General features: G+C 42.5%; 1 protein-coding gene across 1 annotated transcript in view; it reads right to left on the bottom strand.

The window, feature by feature from the left end:
* Nucleotides 1-24,213, bottom strand: part of LOC117253454 (uncharacterized) — a 154,021-nt gene that overhangs the window by 17,941 nt on the left and 111,867 nt on the right. Inside the window, exon 13 of the mRNA XM_033620922.2 lies at nucleotides 3,548-3,590. Coding sequence (XP_033476813.2) covers nucleotides 3,548-3,590 — 43 coding nt within the window. The remainder of the gene's footprint in view (nucleotides 1-3,547; nucleotides 3,591-24,213) is intronic.

The following is a 24,213-nucleotide window of genomic DNA, read 5'->3' as shown; positions in this document are numbered from 1 at the left end:
TTTGCATCTCAGACACAGCATGGATTGATATTTTATTTAAAATAGAAAATGAACTGTTCTGTTAGGCTCCAGAAAGACTTTGAATACACCTAACAAAATACTTCATCATGGCTGAGCTGAAGACTTTAAGTAGCCTACTCCATCAAACATTCAAAAGTGAGATATGAGGCTGAATCTAACCCCTGAAGTCTTTAATGCCATAGAAGCATCTTGATGCCATTTTCAGTGACCTTCGTCATGAGCAATCACTATCACTAAATGCAGCAGAAGGTTACAGTAATAACTCATGCATACATTTGTTGAATAGGCACAGACTGTGAGGCGATGGGCCCCTGGGCACAGACGTGTAAAAACTGCTGTACTGCTGAGAGAGGGAGCCAGGCTGAATAAACGTCTAACATCTAACTTCACTCCAGTGAAGCACCCATGGAACATGGAACAACAACTGACGCCTCCTCTGTCAGTGGAATAAAATCAAACACTCCAGATGAAGTGAATAATTACAAGTGTTCTCTTTTTCAGCTGACCTTTAATGTCCCCCTCCAGATGGATTTTAAAGTAATACTAATTTTACTAATACTAAATTTCAATTTTGTTTGACATAGTTTTCCAACATAATAGTTAAACAACTTTGATCATCTCATTCTCCCTTCCCACTTCCTGCTCCCCAGTGCTGCTCATGCTAGCTCGATATGTAAAAGAGCAGTGTGCATCAAGATGGTTAGCATAAGGGTAAGAGAAAACATCGAGAGTTTCAGCCACACGTTTGAGCCTCTGTCAGACTCAGATGAGGAGTCTGATGCGCACCAAAGTCAGCTCAGAGTGGTAAGTGTAGTTAGCATCTTTCATTTGTTTGTTGTTCACTATGCTAATGCTAACTTGTCTGCTCTGTGCTGCAGGTTTGAGGATTCTTTGCCGGTGTTGCGTCTTTTCTCTTGTCGATATACACACTTTATTAGGTACACCTGTTCAACTTGCTAATTAATGCAAGTATAACGCATGTAGACATGGTCAAGGTGACCTGCTGAAGTTCAAACCGAGCATCAGAATGGGGAAGAAAGGTGATTTAAGTGACTTTGAATGTGACGAGCTGGTCTGAGTATTTCAGAAACTGCTGATCTATTGAGATTTTCACACACAACCATCTGTAGGGTTTACAGAGGATGGTCGGAAAAAGAGAAAATATCCAGTGAGCAGCAGTTCTCTGGGTGAAAATGCCTTGTTGATACCAGAGGTCAGAGGATAATGGCCAGACTGATTCAAGATGATAGAAAGGCAACAGTAACTCAAATAACCACTCGTTACAACCTCAGGTATGCAGAAGACCATCTCTGAACGAACAACACGTCGAACCTTGAAGCAGATGGGCTACAGCAGCAGAAGACCACACTGGGTGCCACTCCTGTCAGCTAACAACAGGAAACTGAGGCTACAATTCACACAGGCTCACCAAAACTGGACAACAGAAGATTATCAAAACGTTGCCTGGTCTGATGAGTCTGGATTTGTGCTGTGATGTTCAGATGGTAAGGGTCAGAATTCGGCGTTAGCAATATGAAAGCATGAATTCGTCCTGCCTTATATCAACAGTTGAGGCTGCTGGTGGTGGCATAATGGTGTGGGGGATATTTTCTTGGCACACTTTGAGACCCTTGGTACCAGCTGAGCATTGTTTAAATGCTGAGTTTTGTTGCTGACTGTGCTTACAGAATCTATCTATCTATCTATCTATCTATCTACATATATATATATACACACTGATCAGCCAGATATTAAAACCACTGACAAGTGAAGTGAATAACTTCGATTATTTTGTTCCAGTGCATTGTTCTGCTGGGAAACCTTTGGTTCTGGCATTCATGTGAATACCACCTGACATGTTCCACCCACTCAAACACTGTTGCAGACCAAGTAGCCCCTCATGGCAACAGTACTCCCAGATGGCAGTGGCCCCCCAGCAGGATAATGCACCATGCCACACTGCAAACATCGCTCAGGAATGGCCCGAGGAATGTGACAAAGACTTCAAAGTGTCAACCTGGCCTCCAAATTCCCCAGACCCCAATGTGAATGAGCATCTGTGGCACATGCCATTAACCCACCTCACAACCCACTGGGCTAAATGGATCTGCTGCCAACGCACTTGTACCAGACACTGCAGGACACTCCCACAGTTCCTGTGTCCATGCCTTGACAGGTCAGAGCCAAGTCCGATTCAAGGAGATCCCACCTTGAATTAGGGGTACATCTGGGGTACCGGCACATCATAAGAATCCTTGAGCAGATTGGGACCAGGGAAATTAAGAAGCCAGGTCGAAAACTTGAGCTTTTTGTCACACTCCACAGTCCACTTCTAAACAGTTTTTGTAGTGTGGCATGCTGCTTTTATTCTGCTGGGGGGCCACTGTCATTGGGAAGTACTGTTGCCATGAGTGGGGTGGGGGGAGGTGGGGGGTACTTGGTCTGCAATGGTGTTTGAGTGGGTGGAACATGTCAGGTGGCATCCACATGAATGCCAGAACCAAGTTATTCACTTCACTTGTCAGTGCATTGCAAATATAATGTTTTGGCTGATCGGTGTATAAATCATATAAATATACATATATCCTACAGCTGAAAAAACCCCAGATGTTATTCTCTTCAGTCTCTCAAAATTATTCTCTATTTTAGAGAAACGTCTGGGCTCCTTGTCCACAAATGTGAAACCTGCAGCCAGACACCTGGCTGTAATATTTGACAGTGATATTTCATTTGGAAAACAAATTACAGAAGTCATTAAATCATGTTTTTATCAGCTGAGGAGCATCTCAAGCATCATCAGGTCATTTTTTTCTGCCGACTTGATCCGGAGAAGGTCATTAATACTTTTATTTAATCTTGGTTAGATTTTTGCAATGCCTGTGTTCAGGATGAAAAAAAAAAACATCTCACACCTTCAGCTGGTACAAAATGCAGCTGCTCGGCCTTTAAAAAGCAGTTGAAAACTTTAGATTTAAAACTCATTTTAAGATTTTATTGATGACCTTTAAAGCACTGCATGGTTCAGCTCCCAGTAACATTGAGCCAGCGCGCAGCCTCAGATCATCAGAAGGACTCTGCAGGCTGTTTCTCAGTTCCAGCTTAATAGTCTGATGTTAATTTATTGAAGTCCTGAAATGTTTTTTCTTCCTGATTCAACCATGTAAAGCACTTTAGAACTTTGTTTCAGAGGTGCTGTGGGAATAAAGCGTACAATTATGATTATGATTATTATATATCTAAGAATATTCAGTGTCATCTAGGTGATCGCATGTTTAGAAGTCAAAGGCAACTGGATGGCTCCATGCTTTGTAAATTGTTTCTCATTAGCTCCACTGACTGTCAGGGAACTCCCTGGCATTCATGTGACTTCAGGGTGTGAGAGAAGGCTAAAATGCTTACCAGAGGGAAAACTGCTTCAGCTGACAGGCTTTAAGTAAATTCACAATATTCATTATGTGCATCTTCCTAATGCTCTATACCTCACCAACACCAACACCAACACATAAAACAGAGTGTGGAGTCTTACCTTGGTCAGGGGAATAGTTGCAATCTCTCCTGCTTTCTCAGACCTGAGGGGAAAAACAAACACAAACAGGAAGTTTGGAAAGTAATTTTATCAGTGGTCGCTCCTTCAACTAATGTTGATATGAGCAACACATTCTTTACCCAGGGAGAACCTGATGTTCAACAGCTGTAGTGCCACTTGACTGCACCACCCTGACAACAGAGTCATAAATCTTTCAACATTGTTGTCATTTGCTTTGTCACCCACATGGTCTTCAGACACTGTGTCAATTCAAATACAAATATAAAATAAGAGAATAGCAATTGCAACGTTATTTTTATAGCACATTTTATACACTGGGGCAGTTCAGTCTTGTTCATAAATAAGAGCAACAGGAACATCTATATATAAATATAGGTAACACAAATGATATAAAATAACTAAAAAAACACAATAATGTATTTAAAAGAAAAATAATAGAAATAATTCCCGTTGTAAATTCATGTTGTTTCTGTCATTTAACATGAGTTGAAATGAAGCATTTTCATTTCATGAGAAAAACATATGGTGCTTCATCAGATGTCCCACAGGCTTGTTAGACCAATACATAAATTCAGTCATCTACTAGATCATAGGAATACAATCAAATTACAAAACTGCAGGTAATATACAAACCTTGTCCCAACAATCAGCAGCCATGGGCTCCTCTAAACAGCTGCCTAGCACTCTGAAAACTAAAATTACTGATGTCCACAAAGCAGGAGAAGACTATAAGAAAATAGCAGAGTGTTTTCAGGTAGTTGTTTCCTTAGTTCATAATGTAATTAAGAAATCAATCAATCAATCAATCAATCAATCAATTTTATTTATAAAGCCCAATATCACAAATCACAATTTGCCTCACAGGGCTTTACAGTATACGACATCCCTCTGTCCTTATGACCTTCCTTTCTCAAGTTGGATTTGACCACAGCCTGTGTTTGCCTCAAGGTGGCCCAAGGCTTCCTTTGCTGCAATGGCAGTTAAGAAGAACTGTAGAGGTCAAGTTGAGGTCTGGAAGACCAAGAAAACTTTCCAAGAGAGCTGCTCGTAGGATTGTTAGAAAGATGTAGCAAACTTGGAGCAGTGGTGCACTTTTCTACTGTGCAGTGACACCTGTACAAATATGACCTTCATGAAAGAGTCATCAGTAGAAAACCTTTCCTGTGTCCTCGCCACAAAATTCAACATCAGAAGTTTGCAAAGGAACATGTAAACAAGCCTGATGCTTTTAAAAACAAGTCCTGTGGACTGATGAAGTTAAAACAACTTATGAGAAAAGGCATGTTTGGAGAAAAAAGGGTGCAGAATTTCATAAAAAGTACACCTGTCCAACTGTTAAAGACAGGTGGATTTATCATGCTTTGGGCTTGTGTTGCAGCCAGTGGCATAAGGAACATTTCATGGGTAGAGGGAAGAATGGATTCAATTAAATTCCAACAAATGCTGAAGGCAAACATCACACCTTCTGTAAAAAAGCTGATTATGAACAAGAGATGGCTTCTACAACAGGACAATGATCCTAAATTGGGATTTGAGCAGGCTGAATTCGAGCTGCTGCTCACTCTCTTCCCGCTGACGAAGTACCCTAGTGGTGGGATGTGAGGTGGAGGGACGGCAGCTAGCTAATTCTTGTCTCATATGTGGTTAGATAAACAGAGAGAGAGAGAGAAGGGGTGGAGCACGGAGGACTGAGTGAATAAAATAATAAAACACCCAAACAGTAAAATAAATAGAAAATCAATATGTGGCGGTCACTTTTGACATTGTAGCGGGCTACCAGAACTAAATCAAAGTATGGGAAACGCTGGATGTCTGATTGTCATTGTTTTCCCTTAAGCTGTGAGACAGATCACTTTAGCTTACATCGAGACTTTGTAAAGAGTTTGCAACCCCTCATTAGTTTAGTTAGTTTAATTACAAAGTATAATTCATACATTGCTAACGGTGTGTGAGGTTTGGATTTTTACAACTCTCCTTTGCCTCTGCCATAATGTCCGAACTGAGAATACTGACCTAGTTTTTTCATATATGGTGGTGTGTAATGTAGTGCTGTAAAGGGTTACGCACTTTAAGTAGATCGCTTACCAAAGATAAGTAGCGCAAGTGCAGGTGTTCGGGGCCTACAGTGTACCATCAAAAGGATACTGAAGTATCCTTATTTTAAGGTAAAACAGTTGTATAATCCTGTTTAATGTCTAAGACATGCCACTTAATTGGTGTATATTGATGCAGTTAAATTCATATGTGGACACAATATACAATAACAGCATATTCCTGTAGAGAATAGTGTGTGATTTAGATCAGTCACTTTTGAATGTAAGTGTTCATTTGGCTATAGGTTGAAGATTACAGCAGAGTGTAGGAAACAATACACAAAATACACTTTACCAATGAAGTGGTTCATGTGATTTTGGAGAGAGCATGTACTCTAGTGATGCCACAGAAATAGCACAAACCAATCTTCTGCTTACAGAACAGAAACATGCGATCAGTATGTACTCACACTTCCTGTGTGCTCAGTGGCATCACAAAGCTCAAGTTTGGTTTCATACTAAATTCTACTGTTTGTGCCTTTACATTTATAATAGTTATAATAATTCATAAACAGTTGTCCCCTACATTAATTAATCTTCATTAGGAGTCATTGATATAGAGCCTGGCTCTCTCTGTTTCTCTGGTTGCTGGCCAGCTCCCAGCCTGAGTCTCCTGGGGAGATACAAGAATACTACAGTCGGGGAAAATATTGTCCTAAATATTAAATGGGGCCCAAATGGTTGTAAAACATATGGCAGGCCAGGGCTAAACCTATGAATCAGTGTTTCCATTTTAAACTCTAATTCTGGCCATTTGTCTGCTGCTGCGGTGAAGTGCTGTAGGTTACTTTGTTTGTTTCTGCTTTCCTCTGCAGCCCAGCTAACAGAGCAGAGACCTTCACTCTAAACACAGGTGGGGACAACTGAAAGACTTAATACATGTAGAAAACATGAGCCTAGGGCGCAAACAGCACAGGTGCACATTGTGTGTATGACATCTGTTACACAACCACTGTGAGTCCTGCATGAACATAGTGGTCACAAAGTCAAACTGCCCGAATACATATGGTTGGGAGTGAATTACAGCCCCAAGCAAAAGAGTTCAAATATCTCGGGGTCTTATTCACGAGAGAGGGTAGAATGGAGCTTGAGATGGATTGGTAGTTTGGCACGCCGTCTGCAGTGATGTGGGCGCTGTGCCGGACCTTCAGGGTGAAGAGGAAGCTGAGCCAGAGGGCAAAGCTTTTGATTTACTACATCTATGTCCCAACCCTCACCTATGGTCATAAGCTATGGGTAATGACCAAAAGAATGAGGTCGCGGATACAAGTGGCTGAAATGAGTTTCCTCTATATGGTGGCTGGGCTCACCCTTGGAGATAGGGTAAGGAACCTGGACATCTGGAGTGAGCTCGGAGTAGAGCTGCTGCTCCTTTGCATTGAAAAGGGTCATCTGATGTGGTTCGGGCATTTGATCTGGATGCCTCCTAGGTGCCTCCCATTAGAGGTGTTCTGGGCAAGTCCAGCTGGTAGGAGGCCCCAGGACAGACCTCATCTAGCCTGGGAAGGTCTTGGGATTCTCCAGGAGGAACTGGAAAGCATTGCTGGGGAGAGGGACGTCTGAAGTATTTTGCTCAGCCTGTTGCCCCCGTGACCCGGCTTCGGATAAGCGGTTGAAAATGGATGGATCATGGATATCATATTCCTATACACACATGAAGGTCAATCAGTCGATCAAAAAGTGAATTCCTAACAAACTTTTAAAAAGGATTTCAACTGGTAACGCACAAATAAATTCAATTGTTTAAAAGCAATTTAGTGAATCTAATGATAACTAAAGTCCTAAAGATTGTGGTGACCCTCTGAGCTTTCATGGAATCTCTCCTCAGGCCAAAGTTTACACTTGACGAACAATTTGGAAAAATGACCAAAGTCTTGAAAATTGATATATTTCTATGTCATTCATTGTGGATTCAAATGTATTGTTTCTGCACAGGGAGTATCAAATTGCATGTAAAGCCCTTAAAACCCTGTTGTAAAAAAAGTATATATTGTATTTTTAAATTTCCTCCCTTTGTCTTGTTTTTTTTTATTATTATTATTATTATTATTAATATGATTATTATTAGACAGACAATCTTTTTTATTGGTGGAGACCACAGACTGTATATAAAGATGGATGATGTGTCTCCCCCACTGTACAGAAGTGAAGCTAAAATATCCCAGATACGGCCGCTGCAACTTGCTCTGGTAAGGTCATTTGGAGCCAGAGTCTGCGCAGTAGCGCTCTCCACAGTATAACCTTTCCTGCCCATACAACCGTCTGACTATTCGCGAGCAGTGCCACTGAATGCGAGCCTACTGATTGGCTTGATTTGTATTTAATAGCATTGAATAACTAATTAAAACCAAACTTTACCAGAAACATGAACACTTGAACATACAGCAGCGTGATAAAAACTACCTTACATGACAGAAACCATCTTTAAAAAGACTTCATTTGATGTGTACTTTGAGTTTTTAGTTTGGCCCGTGTCCCATCCACTAACATGGAGAGGGTGGGCTTTATAACCTGCACTGCAGCCAGCCACCCGGGGGTGATCCACATATTTTGGCTTCACTTTTGGGGAGCTGTTATGTCGTCCATCTTTATATACAATCTTTGATGGAGACGAAACACTTTCCTATCTACCTACGACTGCACTAAAACTACGTCACTCCAGTGCAGCTGGATCACGTGACATGTAAATGTAGACTCTAGTCATATGACTTGGCCTGGAGTCATGATTTAATGACTTGACCAAAAAAGAAAATACCTGCAGATTACAGCTTATTGAAGACACAAGTCTTTGGTATTTAGGCAATTACTTGTGTCTTCCCATGGACTTAACATAGAAAGATGACATTGTAATAAGTGTGCAGCAAAGCATCTTTTTATTTTCCTGACAGATATCAGTTCGACAGCAGTCAGTTACATTGTTGGAGCAGGAAGGGAAGTTGTGTTTGTCAAAGTAGTCCAGCAGCCAATGGATGATACCTAACACCCTTTTCACACTGCACTTAGCCCCAGCCTGAGTGAGCTGTCAGCCTTGTGCTAATAAAGCTTTCACACTGGCAGAATCCTGGCACATTCCAAAGTGGGCTAACCCCGACTTTGCCTCGGGTATGCTGGCCCTGCTCCGGGCAGGGTAAGCCTTAGGCTTTTGGGGTTATCCCCCTGAAATTACACTAAACATGCAGCTAGAAGTTTCAAGTGTGAAACAGAGCTAGTAGAATTTTGCGTCACATTTTCATTGTCCAATGACACGACTTCAGTTGGGGGCGGTGGAGCCACTTGGGTGGTCAGTCTCAGCGTGTGTTCTCTGTTCTGTTGTTGCACAGTTTTTCCTCTTCTCTGCCCTTGGCCCTTCAGCTCAGAGATCAGTCACATAAAGCTGGCATCATCGCCTACTCCTCACAGGAGGTAAAGCTCAACCTCTTCGCACCTCCTCTACTGCTCCTTTATCAGATCACTCAAAGTGAATCTGGGCCTTCTGATCTGCTCCTCCTCCACCATCATCACCTCTTTCCACTGAAGCCTCTCTTTCTTCAGTCAGTCTTGTTTTTCTCCGCCTTTTGCTCATTTGCTCTTGCTGTTTGGCCTTCTGCCTCCTCCTCCTCCTCAATATTCTCTTTGTGTTTCTTTGTCTTCTTCCTCTTTTCTGTTGTGCACCTCTGAAGAGCCTCTAGAGCAACTCTTGCTCTGTGCTCAATCTCCATTTCCCTCTGCCTTCTAAACATCTCTCATCTGAGCCCTTCCCTTCTCTCCCCTGGGGTCAGTTTCCTGATACTCATAAGAAACTCCATCTCACTCTGGAGTTGACTTTGTTGTCTTGATATGAGTTTTTTTCTCTGTGTGTTCTCATGCAGGTTGGTTTGCTTTAACTCTGTCTCTAGTGGAGGCTTTTGGTTACGTAGCTAATGACACCATACATAAATTCTTAATGGGTCCCTTTATATTTCCTGTTGGAATGTTTGTTAATGCAGTAGCTGGCAGGAAGTAAACAAGGACCAAAGGGGTGGCCCTAGCAACAGGGTAGTAGTGAAAAGGTCTATAGACCCCACCATTATGTTTGTTTACAATACCTTCTGGTTATAAAACACCCATGTCATGTACATAAATTCATACCTTGTTGTCAGACAGCACTTTCCGACAGGGAACGGAAGCCGTTACCTTAAAAGCCACCAGACTCCATGGGCAGTAATTTTACTTCCCAGAGCAGGGGAGTTGCCCGTCTACTGCTGCCTTGATTGGTTAGTATGTAAGGTAAAGCAAAGAAAATATTCCAAATACAGCATACATAACTAAAATACGTTTGCTGTGGCCAAAACTACAGCAGTACATTGTTTAGCTTCTGCGCTGGTAGATTTGGTTTATCAAAGACACAGTGTTTAACTATATATCTTTAAACGTTAAAGTTAGTGCTGAAAATGACAAAAGAAAAAGGAAACAAGTTTGCAGATTTCATTTATCTCCACTATTCAAATCAATTGTTATTCAAGTCTACCTGGAAGTGATTTGTGTTGTTAGTGCGACGCCACCTTGATTTCATTGGAGAACTAGAAAAGAGCGCTAAAAATACATGTAATACTTCTGCCAGTCTTCTGTTTCTAGACTTATCAGTGTGTCAGTACAGATTTTCAACAAGACATATGTAATTGTGCATGAGGCTCTAGGTATGTGTAAAAAAAAAATCCTTTTTACAGTTCAAAGTACTCCAATTATCTAGCATTGCAATTCAACAAAGTTGGGAAACTAGTGAAAGACAAATTTTCAAAAGACTGGCCTAAATCAAAGCAGCAGGGGCAAAACCATCCTGACTTTTATTCCTTAGTATCTATTAAGCTCCAAAAACACTGGCTCCGATTCCAGTCAGCCACACCTGTAGCTTGTAACACTGACTTTGTGTTAAAACTGGTTGTCTACAAGCTGTTAGTGTTATGTTGACAGGCTAGTCAAAACTCTTCCAGAGCAACAGAAAACATGCAGCTTTTCACAGGCTTGACTTTGACATGACATTGGTGAAGTGCACCTTCATACACTCCTGTTTTAGACTAGTTATTGAGTTTGTGACTTTCAACTGTCCTTAAAAATGTCATTTACTGCAGAGCTCTAATGGTGTAATGGTAATGCCGGTTGCTTGGTCAAGATTTTGGTAAATATTTAATAGATTGAACTTTGGAGCATAACTATATTCATGTTCCCCTCAGATGAATGTTAATCACTTTGTTGATTCCTGAATGTTCTTTGGTAGTATAGGTAGGGTAGTCCCAGAGACACTCCCCTAATGCCAGCTCTCACTGCTCCTCGCACCGACCCAACAACCTCCTTTACCTTACGTATACTACCACAGAGGAGGTTGACCCAGGGAGGGAAGCCTTGCTAGGCTGTAACACTCCCCCACCGGGTTAGGCTGTACAGTCTACCTCCCCTTTAAACAACCCTTAAAGCCCTTAAAACAACCTCCTTTACCTAACGTATTACCACATGGCTTTCTCAGCCCAAACAGCACTGCCACCTTCAACAAACCCAGGCTCCGTTTATGCAAGCTCCAGGTAGTGACCGTGGCGATACTAACTTTCCTAGCACATTCACCATACCCTATTTCGCATGCTTCATACCATAACTCCAATATAAGCTACAGTTAAAGGAGATAAAGAAGATAAACTCATAGAATCAGCAAACACTCAAATAGGCCACTCCCACACTTAAATAACCTTCCTCTTCCTGGATTTTCTCCTGATAGGACTGATTGATGGATCTCTCCACCTGATCTCAAGGAGTTATGTACCCTGCTTAGTAGGTCCCCCTGCTGGCCCCCAACTGACATTATTGCTCCTTATCCAAATCCACTGACTAGATCTAGCTGCTTCATCCGACATTTCCTTCACTGTCTTCCTCAAACTCTGTCCCCGCACTCCGAGTTCCCCCAGGAAAAAGATAAAAGATAGTGATCCCAGGCTGTCAAAAACCTTAACACTGGCAGAATTTAAAGCTATAGTGCGGCTAATGCGTGATTACAACAAATAAGCCGGCACTTCCATGTACACAGAGTAACACTTGCCACACACCGTGTACACAGAGTAACACACGCCACACCATGTACACAGAGTAACACTCGCCACACACCGTGTAAACAGAGCAACACTCGCTACACACCGTGTACACAGAGTAACACTCGCTTCACACCGTGTACACAACGCTACACAACGTGGCGAACACCAGGCTGCTAACATTAGGCCTACATTATGTTCATAGCACCATTTCCAAGAAAATAATAAAGTACTAGGTCCAGTACATGTAACAGCAACACATACTACTCATAATATAATTATAAACCAAGTCACTTACTTATCCAACAGCAGCAAGGCAACATCCGTGTCTGCCCTCAGCCCAATTTCTTCCTTCAGGGCTCTCCACCGAGGAAAAGCGACGCCAATACAAATCCTTGTTTGCCTGCTCCGTCGGTCACTTTCCTTCTTTGCTAACAGACCTTCAGCCGAACGTCCAGGCTTTTTCTCTGTGGTAGGATCCACTTCTGAACCGTGTCTCGGCCGCTTCTTTGGGTTCTCCGCCATGTTGCTTTCTCTTTCTACCTGCGCTCTACCTCTTGCTATGAGACTCTCCGCTCTTCCTCCCCCTCCCTTCTTGTTGTGAGGTAAAACGCGGCATTTCCTGTGTGCCAGCGTGGGAATGTCGCCAGTCGACACGCAAACTAAAAATGATATATATTGAAAAATACCGCGAGATGTTAGAGGAGCCGATCGGCTTAATCAGCATTGTGTCATCTCCTCTAGTAGTGGCTTGGGTGAAACAGACATTTATGGACATGTAGAAGTTACGCACTATAGCTTTAACGTTGCTTTTGGCGTGTTTAGAGACACCATTTGTGAAATAAATCCACAACGTAGGGAAGAGCTTGACACCTATTTGGCTATTATATCAGACCTTGCTCTCTCCTATGGTGGCTCTCTCTTTTATGAGTACCAGAAATCCTTCTCCGCGAAAGCTGCCATGTACATCCAAAAATTCAATCAGAGACTGAATTGGTCCATAGTCAATCTGGCACTTATCAGTAGACATTTTACTGGCCACAAAACCCTTGCCTGCTCCATCTGTGGTTCCTTCTCCCATACAACCTCCCTCTGTCCAAGAACTGCTCTGCAAGAACTGTCCACTTCAAAATCTCAACCCCAGCCAAAAAAATCCTGTGCTAATTTCTGTAAGCCATCCTCCCAAGCGACAAGTACCTTTCCCCTCAGGATATAACTGCGCCATCTGCATTAATTTCAACGAAAATGTTTGTACATTTCCAAACTGTAAATTTATGTATGTGTGTAGTTGGTGTGGAGACAGCCACCCACGCTCTGTGTGTCCCTGGAGGCTGCGTCCTGCAAAATCGGGGGAATAAACGTGAAGCATCCTTCCACTCCAATGAATGTCCCAGCTCTCTCCAAGGCTTTTTCAAACCACCCTGACAGATGCTTTATTTATTACCTGATCACTGGTTTAGTTCAAGGATTCCTAGCAGGCCTATGCTGGCTCCCTAAAGTTACCCATGTCTGTCAAAGCTTGCAGTCTGCCCTCAAGGAGCCAGCAGTAGTAGATGAGCTCCTGTCAAAAGGTTAAAAAGGGCTACATGATAGGTCCATTGTCAAAATCCCCCTTCTCCATCTTCAGAGTTAGCCCTATAGGTGTCGCTATAAGAAAATATTCTCATAAAAAAAGTCTTATTATTGATCTCTCAGCCCTTTTGTCCTGCGTCTTTTAGATGATTTCCTAGTAGGTGACTTTCCATCGTCTCCACCAGCTCGCAGCATCTCCACAGTCAAAAGTCTTTTTCATGAATTGGGCATATTTTTCAGAGGAGAAAACTGTGGGTCCTTCCACATGTTTAGAATTTCTCGGCATCACGCTTGATAGTGTTCTCATGCATGCATCCCTGCCTGAAGACAAGCTGTCTTGCATTAGAGCTGCTATTAAATCCTGGTCCGCAGCTGCCATTATCTCCAAAAGAAATCTCTTATCTCTATTAGGCCACCTTAACTTTGATATGCGTATCATTCCTCACGGTTGCTCATTCATTTCACACTTGCTAGCATTGGCTAATTCCGTTTCAAATCTAAATGACAATGTAGTCTTAGATGAAGGTTGTTGCTCAGATCTGCGATTCTGGTCCTTGCTATGTGATGAATGGAATGGTATTTCTTTCTTCTATAATGACTTCGAGGAGCCTGCTGATTCCCTTCAGTTTTTTATCGATGCAGCCCCTTCTGTTGGTTTTGGGGGATTCTACAATAATGAGTGGTTTGAAGATGTCTGGCCAGCTGAAATTCAGTCCCTTGACTCTCGATTAAGCACCTCCAAACCCCAAATACACGAGACTTGGTCTAGCCAAAAGCACAATTAAAGCATATGATTCAGCTTGGTATTTCTTCTGTTCCTTTTGTGCCAGCCTCCTCCTTAGTCCTTTACCAGTAAATATCTCTGTAGTCTGTGCATTTATTGTGTTTTCATTTGTATCCCACAATCTCCAAATGCAAAGTATTAAAGCCATGCTAGCAGGGATTCAATTCTATATTTGATGCCAGGACCCAGCATCCCAGAGCCTTCTCGGAAATCCTTCTATTCAGCTGCTCCTCAACGGCCTGAAAAAGGCACGTCCTCCAGGCAAGGTGCGGTGAATACACAACCAGATCTCTCTCCTTTAATCCTCAGCACAATCTCACATTCTCTGATTTAACCATAGAAGAACACCTGTGCTCAATATACCTGAAACACTCAAATTATGATAGATCTTGCCATGGTACTGAAATTGTTATTGCCAAAACTAATACTACTTTCTGTCCTTTCTCTTCCATGATAAAATTCCTGCATTATCGCTCGCCCACCCACCATTGGCACCACTGTTCATCACGAGGGTTGCAAACCATTAACGAGATCCTGGTTCACCTCAAAGCTGCGTGATCTCTGCCTGAGCTGTGGCATACCTCCTGATTGCTACTCACCTCACTCTCTGAGAAATGGCGTGGCTACAACTGCAGCTCTCCATCTGCCAATCTAAACATTAAAATCCCTGGGCCGCTGGTCATCCTCTGCTTACTAACGCTATGTCAGGCTCCACAAAAAGGAGATCTTGTCGGCACAAAAGCTCATAAGCTCATGCAACCCTTAATGCATAAATACATATTCATAGCTGCTTTGCTGGGTTAGCATGTTATCCATCTTAGCATCTGTCAATGTGCTTAAGCAAGCCGCTGCTCACCAGAGAGTATATTCCCCTTGTAGCCGAGGAGCTCATGGGGAATGGCCACATGGCGGCTGATGCCTAGGCCCACACATAGTAGTTTCACTAGATTGTTAATTCCCCTTGTAGCCGAGGAGCTCACGGGAAATGGCCACACTGCGGCCGGTGCCTAGGCCTACACATAGAAAATCCTCATTAGCAGCGCTAGGCTCCGAATCCATGCAGTTTTCAATCAGTCAATCAATTTTATTTATAAAGCCCAATATCACAAATCACAATTTGCCTCACAGGGCTTTACAGCATACGACATCCCTCTGTCCTTATGACCCTCACAGCAGATAAGGAAAAACTCCCCAAAAAAAACCCTTTAACGGGGAAAAAAACGGTAGAAACCTCAGGAAGAGCAACTGAGGAGGGATCCCTCTTCCAGGACGGACAGACGTGCAATAGATGTCGTACAGAACAGATCAACATAATAAATTAACAGTAATCCGCATGACACAATGAGACAGAGAGAGAGAGAGAGAGAGATGCAGGTAATGACAGTAGCTTACAACAACATTATTGAAAGTAATAATATTATAGTTATAGTTCTGGCTACTGTGGTACAATATGTTGAAAGTATGTATTAATATCTGGCAGTATACATGTGTGACAATAATCATATGTGTATAATAACAGTAGAAGTATGACTAATGACTAATGATGGCAGCAGCAGCAGGAGGCATCTGGCAGGACCACGGCAGCAGCACAACCACACACGTCACGCTGTCCAGGCACCGCTGTGATATGAGTTAATCTGAGAGACAGTGGAGCACAAAGGCTCCGGAGAAGAAGCCGAGTTAGTGACATCCAGAATGGCCGAGTTAGCAAGATGTAGTAATAGAATACGAGAGAGAGAGAGAGAGAGAGAGAGAGAGAGAGAGAGAGAGAAGGAGAGAAGGTGCCCGGTGTATTATAGGGGGTCCTCCGGCAGACTAGGCCTAAGTCAGCCTAACTAGGGGCTGGTACAGGGCAAGCCTGAGCCAGCCCTAACTATAAGCTTTATCAAAGAGGAAAGTTTTGGGGGAAAAAGCTTAAATCATCACTTCCCAATATCTCATGTAAACATATCTGCGGGAAGTGATAAGGCTGTAGTCTAGACGCCAAAATCTAACTATGTTCTGCTGTTGAAAACAACATTTAAACATGAGTTGTCTGACTGAAATCCAATTAAGAGCAGCACAGAGATGCTAACTCCCATATAGCATCCAGGGCTGTGGTTACACTGATCATTTGCTGTTACATTTGCTCAAAGTTAAAATAGAAACATTACTGCTAAAACAGGAAGATGACATATGACCAGTTAAATCTGCAAGTCATACGTCATCCTCCAAGCTTGTGCAGGTACACTGTTATAAACATTATACACATCATTAAAAGCTATTCAGTCAACTAGTAGTCTATGTACAGTACAGTGAACAGCTGCAATCAACACAGTGAATTACACCAAATCCAACCGGCAGAAATATCACAACACACCTACTCTCTCTTTCACTCGCTTGCCCAGCCACAGTGCACTGCAGGAAGAACAGAAATGTTACCGAGGTCCACCGTCTGAAATGCTGAAATGTTTGCACCGTCCACCAGCACTGGCCTCTAACAGGGCGGGACACTGGGAAGTGCACAACTCTCAGTCAAAAAGTTGAAAAGCCCCATTAGAAAATAACAAGTATCACAGTGTTGCCTGGGGCAGAGTTGGTGCTGAGCTGAGAGCGGCTGATGCTGGTGGATGGTGCATCTCCAAAACGTCTCATATCTCCATTTCAAACAGTGGACCTCAGCAACTTATTTATCCTTCTTTGTTGGACTGTGGCCGGCATATGGTGGTGCAGCTTCACTACTTGTCACTACAACCCACTGTTGCCAACTCCTCAGTAAGAAAAGTAGCTATTGGCTGTCCTAAAAGTCGCTAGAAGTCGCTAAATGACGTCATCGCCTAATTTGCATAATTGTCCATATGCATGTAATTGTAATGGATGCTGTAGGAGAGAGGAATAACGTCGTGGGAGAGACAAAAACTGAGTAAAAAAACACCCTGAATATGTTTAGAACTACAAATGAACCTTCTTTCAGCGATTTATATTAGACAAAGAAAAATTTACATTTACATCCCGCCCTGACTGTAAACCAGGTCGGGATCAGCCAGCGGCGGCTCCGCGCATGAGCGATTCCCTTGCAGTCTGGACGTGGAGGGGTTAACATCTCCTGCTCTGACTGCAGCTGGGAGGGAGGACTGGGCCACCTGTGAGTGCTTTGAGAGGGGCCCACGGCCATAGATATATATAATCATAGATGACGCATTCCTGTGGCTACTGTGCGTCAACGTCGCCGCCATCTTGGGGAGGTCACTGCCGGCTGGCTAGTACTAACGTATATGGACATAAGTCTTCAGCAAACGTGGCGTGCTCACTTAAAAGTCTCAAAGTGTAATTGGGTGCCGGTCCAAAAAATTACAGCAAAGCAGAAAAACCCGACAATACTTTTTAATATAGTGGATTGCACAGCAGCAGTTGAACAGACGCGTTTCAGCTCAAAGCTGTCCTCAGCGTTTAATGATTTGTGGGCATGTGTCCTTTTTAACAGAAACAGCTGGTTCAGATTAACATTAAAAACAATACAAATATGGATCATTCATAAATGTCGCTGAAACGGGCCAAAGCCGTCAACGAGGTATCTACTGTATATGATATCTATGCACACGGCAGCATCCGCTGCTCGTTGAGAATAAGAACGATACGTGCTTTCACATCAGAGTCTCCAAAAAGTCTCCAATAACAACAGAAAAAGTCGCTAGATTTGTTGCTAGCCGCTTTTTTGAAAAAGAGTCACTAGAGGGGTTGCTAAGTTGGCAACACTGCTACAACCGACAGCTGCAGCAAGAGGAGATATTAAGGAAGAGAGTGAGTGAAAGAGGGAGTAACGGTGTTGTGTTAATTGTTGTCTAATTTGTGCTCTTATAAACAGGGAATTAAACAAAGTGCCATATTGCTGTATTCCAAGCTACTGCAGTCTTGTTGGTATGGTTATGGATTAACATTATGTTCAATTATTAGACACATCCCCATTCTGTTTAAGACAGAATGTTAGCCATTAAACAGGGAGTAAAACTGGCTGGAGGGGCACTTTAATTTCAACTTTGTAGAGATGCAAATGAGCTGGGAAGTCTCCCACCTGTTGCTGTTCTTTGACAGCAGGTGGCTGTCCTGGGGCAAAGTGCTGACTCGCCTGTTTGACCTCTAAGAAGAGCTTTTATGCCTCATGCCAAGTCGGCACAACTGACACCTCTATTCATCTGAATGCCCTGAATGAAAGCATGCAGCAGTCTTCCTTAACCATCCTGATGAACAGGTTACAGCTCTCACAGGAGTGGACATACTCATTGGAGTGTGTGGTGTGTGTTAATTTGTTTATCCTTGGTGCTGAGGTATCAAGTGTACTTTGTTGTCATCTGTATTAAATTCAGATTCAATGTAGTTTTCTCAGTAACAGACTCCTATTTTAACACTTTTTTGTCTTCAATAGACTCTCCACCCCCATAAAGAATTTTTTTCCAGCTTAAAGGCCTTTAATCATAATACGAAACTTTCTTTGGTCTACACTTGAACGTATTCATAAAAGTGAGTTGAGTTATTGCAGCAATTCTCTCTATGAGTGGAAGTTGGTGAAGTTTTTCCTTTCATCTGCCTCAGCCTTGATCAACTCATGATACTGATTCAATTATATCTCCTGCCATGAGTCAAGCAAATGACACATAAGGTGAAAGAACGCCTTCCGAATAATATTTTTTAAAACTATTAGATTTCCAAATATTGAAAAAAAAAAAAAAGATGAATTGTGCAACATTTTGTTTAAATGTTATCATTCTTTGCTTTCATCAGTGTTTTCCTGGCAACATTTTAAAATGTCTTTGACATTAAATACATTTCCAAATAATGAAATAAAGAAACTGTGCAGTTTTCTGTTTGAAAATTCACAATGAAAGCATTATCTGTCACTGTATTTGATTGTATTTAAGGTTTGCACAACTTTTGGAAACAAACTACTAACAGACTAAATTCCTCTTCACAATGTTCATAGGCAGCTAGAGATGTTTGAAAGCTGTCAATTCTGCCAAAGGAGGTGTCACTGGGTGCTGTTGGACAGCCAACATTTGAAAATCACACATTTTATCTGCAAAAACTGAACACAGAAGAATCAAAATTTGCTGAATTAGTTCCTGCTGGTTGTCTTTAAGAACCAAACAAAAGCACAAATTTGATTGCCTGGGGCCAGACCTTTGAGTAGGACGAAGTTCGAGATGACGGATTCATCTGGCATCATGACATGAAATAGGGGTTTTTCAGTTAAAATTAAAAAACAACCAATGAGCACAGCAGTGAGACTCAATTAGGCAATCAGCGCTATGGGTAGGATGTTGACAAGCTGTTGAGTGTTGTCAAGCCACATGCTAGAACCATCATAGTTTGTTTTCAATTCTCGCTGCTCAACTCTTAAAGACCTGCCAAAAACCAGTATGTTGGCATGGCTGAGCATCAGTGTGGGCTTAAAATGACATTAGACTGGGTCTGCTCCATTTCAGTGCACCAGTGCTTCACTTAACATGAACTGATGAGGGCCCAGGAAAACTGTAACCTGTCTAAATGGAGTGTAATGTGTCAGCTAGCAACAGCAACAACGGAACTGTCGGCTGATAAAACAAACATCAGTATCGGCCTACAGGGCAAAATCCATGGTAGTTTTCCTAGATGACAATTAATTGATTTTATTTAAGCCTGAATTACAGTACATTCATCAGTTCTCTGACTCATCAATCTCCCTTGACTTGTTTGTAGGCCATGTGGTTGTGGTGACGTATACACTGCTTTTACCGCTGATATTTAGTGGCAGATCCGGCGTATCTGCTGGCTACGGAAAATCAAATCTCCTTACCCCACTGAAACTGGTTTGAGTGGTCACAATGTCAGACTAAAGATGGAAACAAAGTGAAACCAACAGACAATTTTGTCTGATATCAGGCAACAATTTTGATGCAGGCTGGCCAAATTCTTGTAAGACCACTGTTTTCTTATTGTTGACTCCCTCGTTCAGATTAATGAGCCTTCTCATTCACTTCCATCTGCAAATGAACAACTACTTATACTGTCACTGTGAGGCTTGATGTCTCAATTAAAACTCTTCTCCAGTGTGGTCCTTCCCTCAGTGGTGGAATAAGTTACCACACTTGATTCTGAATCAGCGTAGTGCTTTCCATCTGAGATTGCCTCTACTAATCTCAGACCAGACCTCACGCTTTGGTCGTCCTTACTGCGCCTTGTCTACATCATTGAGCTCACTGTGCCCTGGGAGGACACAGTGGAGGAGGCCTACGAGCGCAAGAGCCTTATGTACGCTGAGCTGGAAGCTGACGCTGAGCAACACAGCTGGAAAGCGAAGGTTTGCCCAGTTGATGTGGGCTGCAGAGGCTTTGTAGGCAAGTCAACTACCAGGCTGCTCAAAGAAATGGGAATGCCAAGCCCAACATCAGCCCTCTCTGGTGTAGCCGAACAGGCAAGCAGGTGGCTATGGATTAAGATGAGTGACACCACTTGGGCCCTGAAATGACACTTACAAAAGCAGGGTTAAAGGGAGGAAAAGAAGAGGGAGGCACACCTGGGATGCCACATGAGCCCTCTGGACCTATCATTGAAACACCACTGAAAGAGAGTACCCACCTGATGACCCCTGTGAAGCTTAAACCCTTCCTAAACCCAAACCCCCTCCCTGAGCATGGCTCCAACTATCACTCACAATTGCAAGTATGTGCAACAACAATGGACCAGGCAAACTCCATCTCGAATAAAGTTAGGTACATTTTTCTCCTGTGAGTTTCTTCTCTCTTCTCCCCTCTCTTCCCTCATCAAAATGTGGGAGCAGGGGGAGGTAGAGAGTGTGGCCTAGTCTGGTGGGGGAGAGGTCAGTACACACAGACGTCTCTCCTTGGCTCTGCCTTCCCTAGGCTTCCTCTTACTTTTCTATGCTCTTTCCTACGTTTATATCCATCTAACCTTAACCCTTTGGCTCCCACTCAGAATCCCCTGGATGGCACTATTACTCCCAATCGTAGTCTCAAGTATGTGCATCAAGGTATTGTAACATCTAGTCATAAACTGAACAGTGAGTAGGCATTTGTGTTACTATATGCACCTGCAAGCCTTGTTGCACTTGCATCAGGTGAAACATAGAAGTGGGTGTTGAAGCATTTATTCTCAAAGGCTTCTTGATCTGCTGCAGCTTGTATTGTACTTCATATGTACATTTCTATGGTAAAAAGTGTCTGCCAAATGAATTCAAATAAATTACAGACACCAATCAAAAGACAAATATGTAAGCTTTACTGATGCTTGACTGTTCCCGTTTTACTTGGAAGACAAGGTAATCATTTCTCTCAGAACAAAAATATACCATTAATGTCTCTATATGTCTTGTTTCTCCAGTAGCTTACTGCATCACTGAGCACCTGATGAAAGATCTGGAGGACCTACTGGTGACAATTTTTGATCAGTCTGCATGAATAAAGAACAGTTTTCTTTCAGTAAATTTTAACTAATTTAACATAGCCAGGTATACTGTATTTTCTGTAAAGCTGTTGTCCCCTTCATCCTAATAATGCTTTAAATGCACAGAGCTGCTCTTATGGACTCAACAGAGGAGAGGAACAAGGTTAGAGGATTGGGATTTTAAGGGGTACACTGTAACAACCATGTGCTCCTAACAGAAGATTTTTCTCCCCACACAATTGACAGAAATCCACTAGGGGGCACTGTTGGTCTGTGAAAGCCACAGCTGTGCCGAGCAGCCAGAGGAGAGTACCTGTCACTGAGGTTGTCTCAGCCATGTGGGTCACAGGAGCTGTGCTTTTTAAATAGATGAACGATGAACAGTGATGGGTAGGGGGGGAAGAATAACATAGAAATAAAAAATTATGCCAAGCAATCAGAATGAGAAACGATTGTTCTGCAAATCAGTGGAATGAAGGAGGATTTAATGGAAAGGAAAGGCCTGAGCCAAGGAGCTATTACAATTCAAAGATGCTTTGAAATAATTACATATTCAGTACAAGAGCTGTTAATTGTGCACATTCACACACTTCTCTGCTGATGTATCATCACTGTCACCTTTGGGCGTCAACGGAATAGCACACTGTACAATTGTGATGACAAAAAGCTGACTTATTATTAGAAATCTGGTGCTGTTTTATTATCTCAGAATGGGAAATGACAATGTAATGGCATAGAAAGAGCTCCATGACGGCCAAATTATTTAAGCGCTGAGCTGATGTCAATGGATGTTATTCTACAATATTTGATTCTACCACAAATAACTGAGGACACTTTGGAATAATGTTTTTGATTCTATCTTTTTTATAGGTGGTAGTGCATCACTCTTCATGTCCACAGTATATAAAATCTATTATTGAGTCTCCCCCTCCATGCTTTATAACTATCTGAAACTCCAGAACAAAAGAGTAAGTAGACCTTGATTTGAGATGTTATTGTCCACCACTGTTTCCAAGGTCTAGTCTATGGAAAGCTGCAGCCACCAGTCCAAGCTGCAGCCATTTGATTCTGCAGTAAACTGTGGCCAAAGAATACCCGCAGCCACTCAGTTAACAGAGTCCTGTCACTCCCGAGACATGCTGACCTATGTTACATAGTGTTACCGACTCACCCTTATTCCTCTTTAAGGGCGGTGGCCTTATGGGTAACCTGTGAGGATGTGACGTGTACTTCATTGTGCATAGAGGGAAGCAGCTCTCTGTGGGTGTCATGGAGAAGATGACAGGCGGCAAAGAGTGATGAATGTCAGCAGAATTAAGTGTCTAGATAAGATCAGAGCTACATCTTAAACTCATGAAAAGGCCATGTTTGTTTTGTGGTGAAGACTGCAATAAAGCCAATGTTAGAGAACAGCATCCAAACGCCTCGCCATCCTTCCTTTTGCAGAGTGGTCCGGATTGCTAGAAGCTAATTACCAGCTAATAACCATCCAAGCTAAATCAATGTTAATAAGCCAGCTTGTTCCAAACTACAGTTCGGAGCCGGTAAGCTGTCACTGAGAGAGGTAACAATAGAACTTCCTCCCATCTGAAACACAGGAACACACCTCCCAGCCGCATAGAAATGTCTATATTGCAGTAAGATGCACTTTGCCGTTGCTTGATGTTATTTCAGTGTAAATCTAAAGGCTCAAACACACCAAAACAACATCAAAGAACGAGCAGCTACAAAAGCTGACTGTCACATGGCCTTATGTCACCTGTGTCTTGGCTATGAAGTTGCATATGAACACAGACAAGACAACAGCCGTCGGCCAGACAGCACGTACCACCTACACCTGCATGAGAGGAAGTAACTCTCCACAATAGTAGACAGGGGTAGTCTCTAATGAATATTCAAAAAAAGGGAACTAGTAGATCGTCATGATGCTAGTTAGCCAGTTAGCACAAATAATACAAATAACATAAACACAAACCATCAGAGCTCAGTGGCTTAAGATTTTTTTTTTTTTTACCTTAGTTTGTTTCGACCTCACTCCCTCTTGACTTGAGCGCTTTGTTTACTTTTCGTCACTTCTGTTTCTCTTCTCGTGCACCAAGCTGAATTGACAATCAGACTGATTTTATTCACCAATGGGCTCCACCGATTCAACATGCTGAATCGGCTGAAAAAATGCTGACAAGGGCTGACGAGAGCCAGCGGTGCGGGACGCACAGCAAAGACTAGGGCGTCGGACACTCACCGACGCCCCAACATTGACCAATGGCTTGGTGTTTCAGGGCCTTGAAGATCTACCGCGACTGAGTAAGCTACAACTGCTGATGATCACATAATATGGTAAGTTGAGTTGAGATTGTTTGTCAACTGTTGTTTACAAGGTCAAAAATAAACTGTCAACTTCAATAAAACTAGCAGTATCATAGTTCTGCAGTGACCAAGGTGTTTTACTAATGTCTCCTTTGTGACAGAAATGCACACAATTGCAGTGCCTGAGGACTGAAAAAATGCTAAATCAGTTCTGAGTTCTAAGAATGTTCTTAAAAGTTTCTGCTGAGGAAAACAAAACTAAACATTGCTTTACAGCTCTGTTCTGCAACCCAATATCAATGCTTTGGCTTGGTCCCAAGATCATGTACAGGCTTGTTCTCATCTGCCACAGAGTGACCTGTGGAGCATTCACTCTTTAATTTTGGTTCATTTGATCAGGTAAGAGCAATGCCCTGGCCCGCACTGCACCGAGACATTTAT

This window comes from Epinephelus lanceolatus, chromosome 6 (assembly GCF_041903045.1).
Source record: "Epinephelus lanceolatus isolate andai-2023 chromosome 6, ASM4190304v1, whole genome shotgun sequence".
Taxonomy (NCBI): Eukaryota; Metazoa; Chordata; class Actinopteri; order Perciformes; family Serranidae; genus Epinephelus; species Epinephelus lanceolatus.
This window is presented reverse-complemented; position numbering and strand designations above follow the sequence as displayed.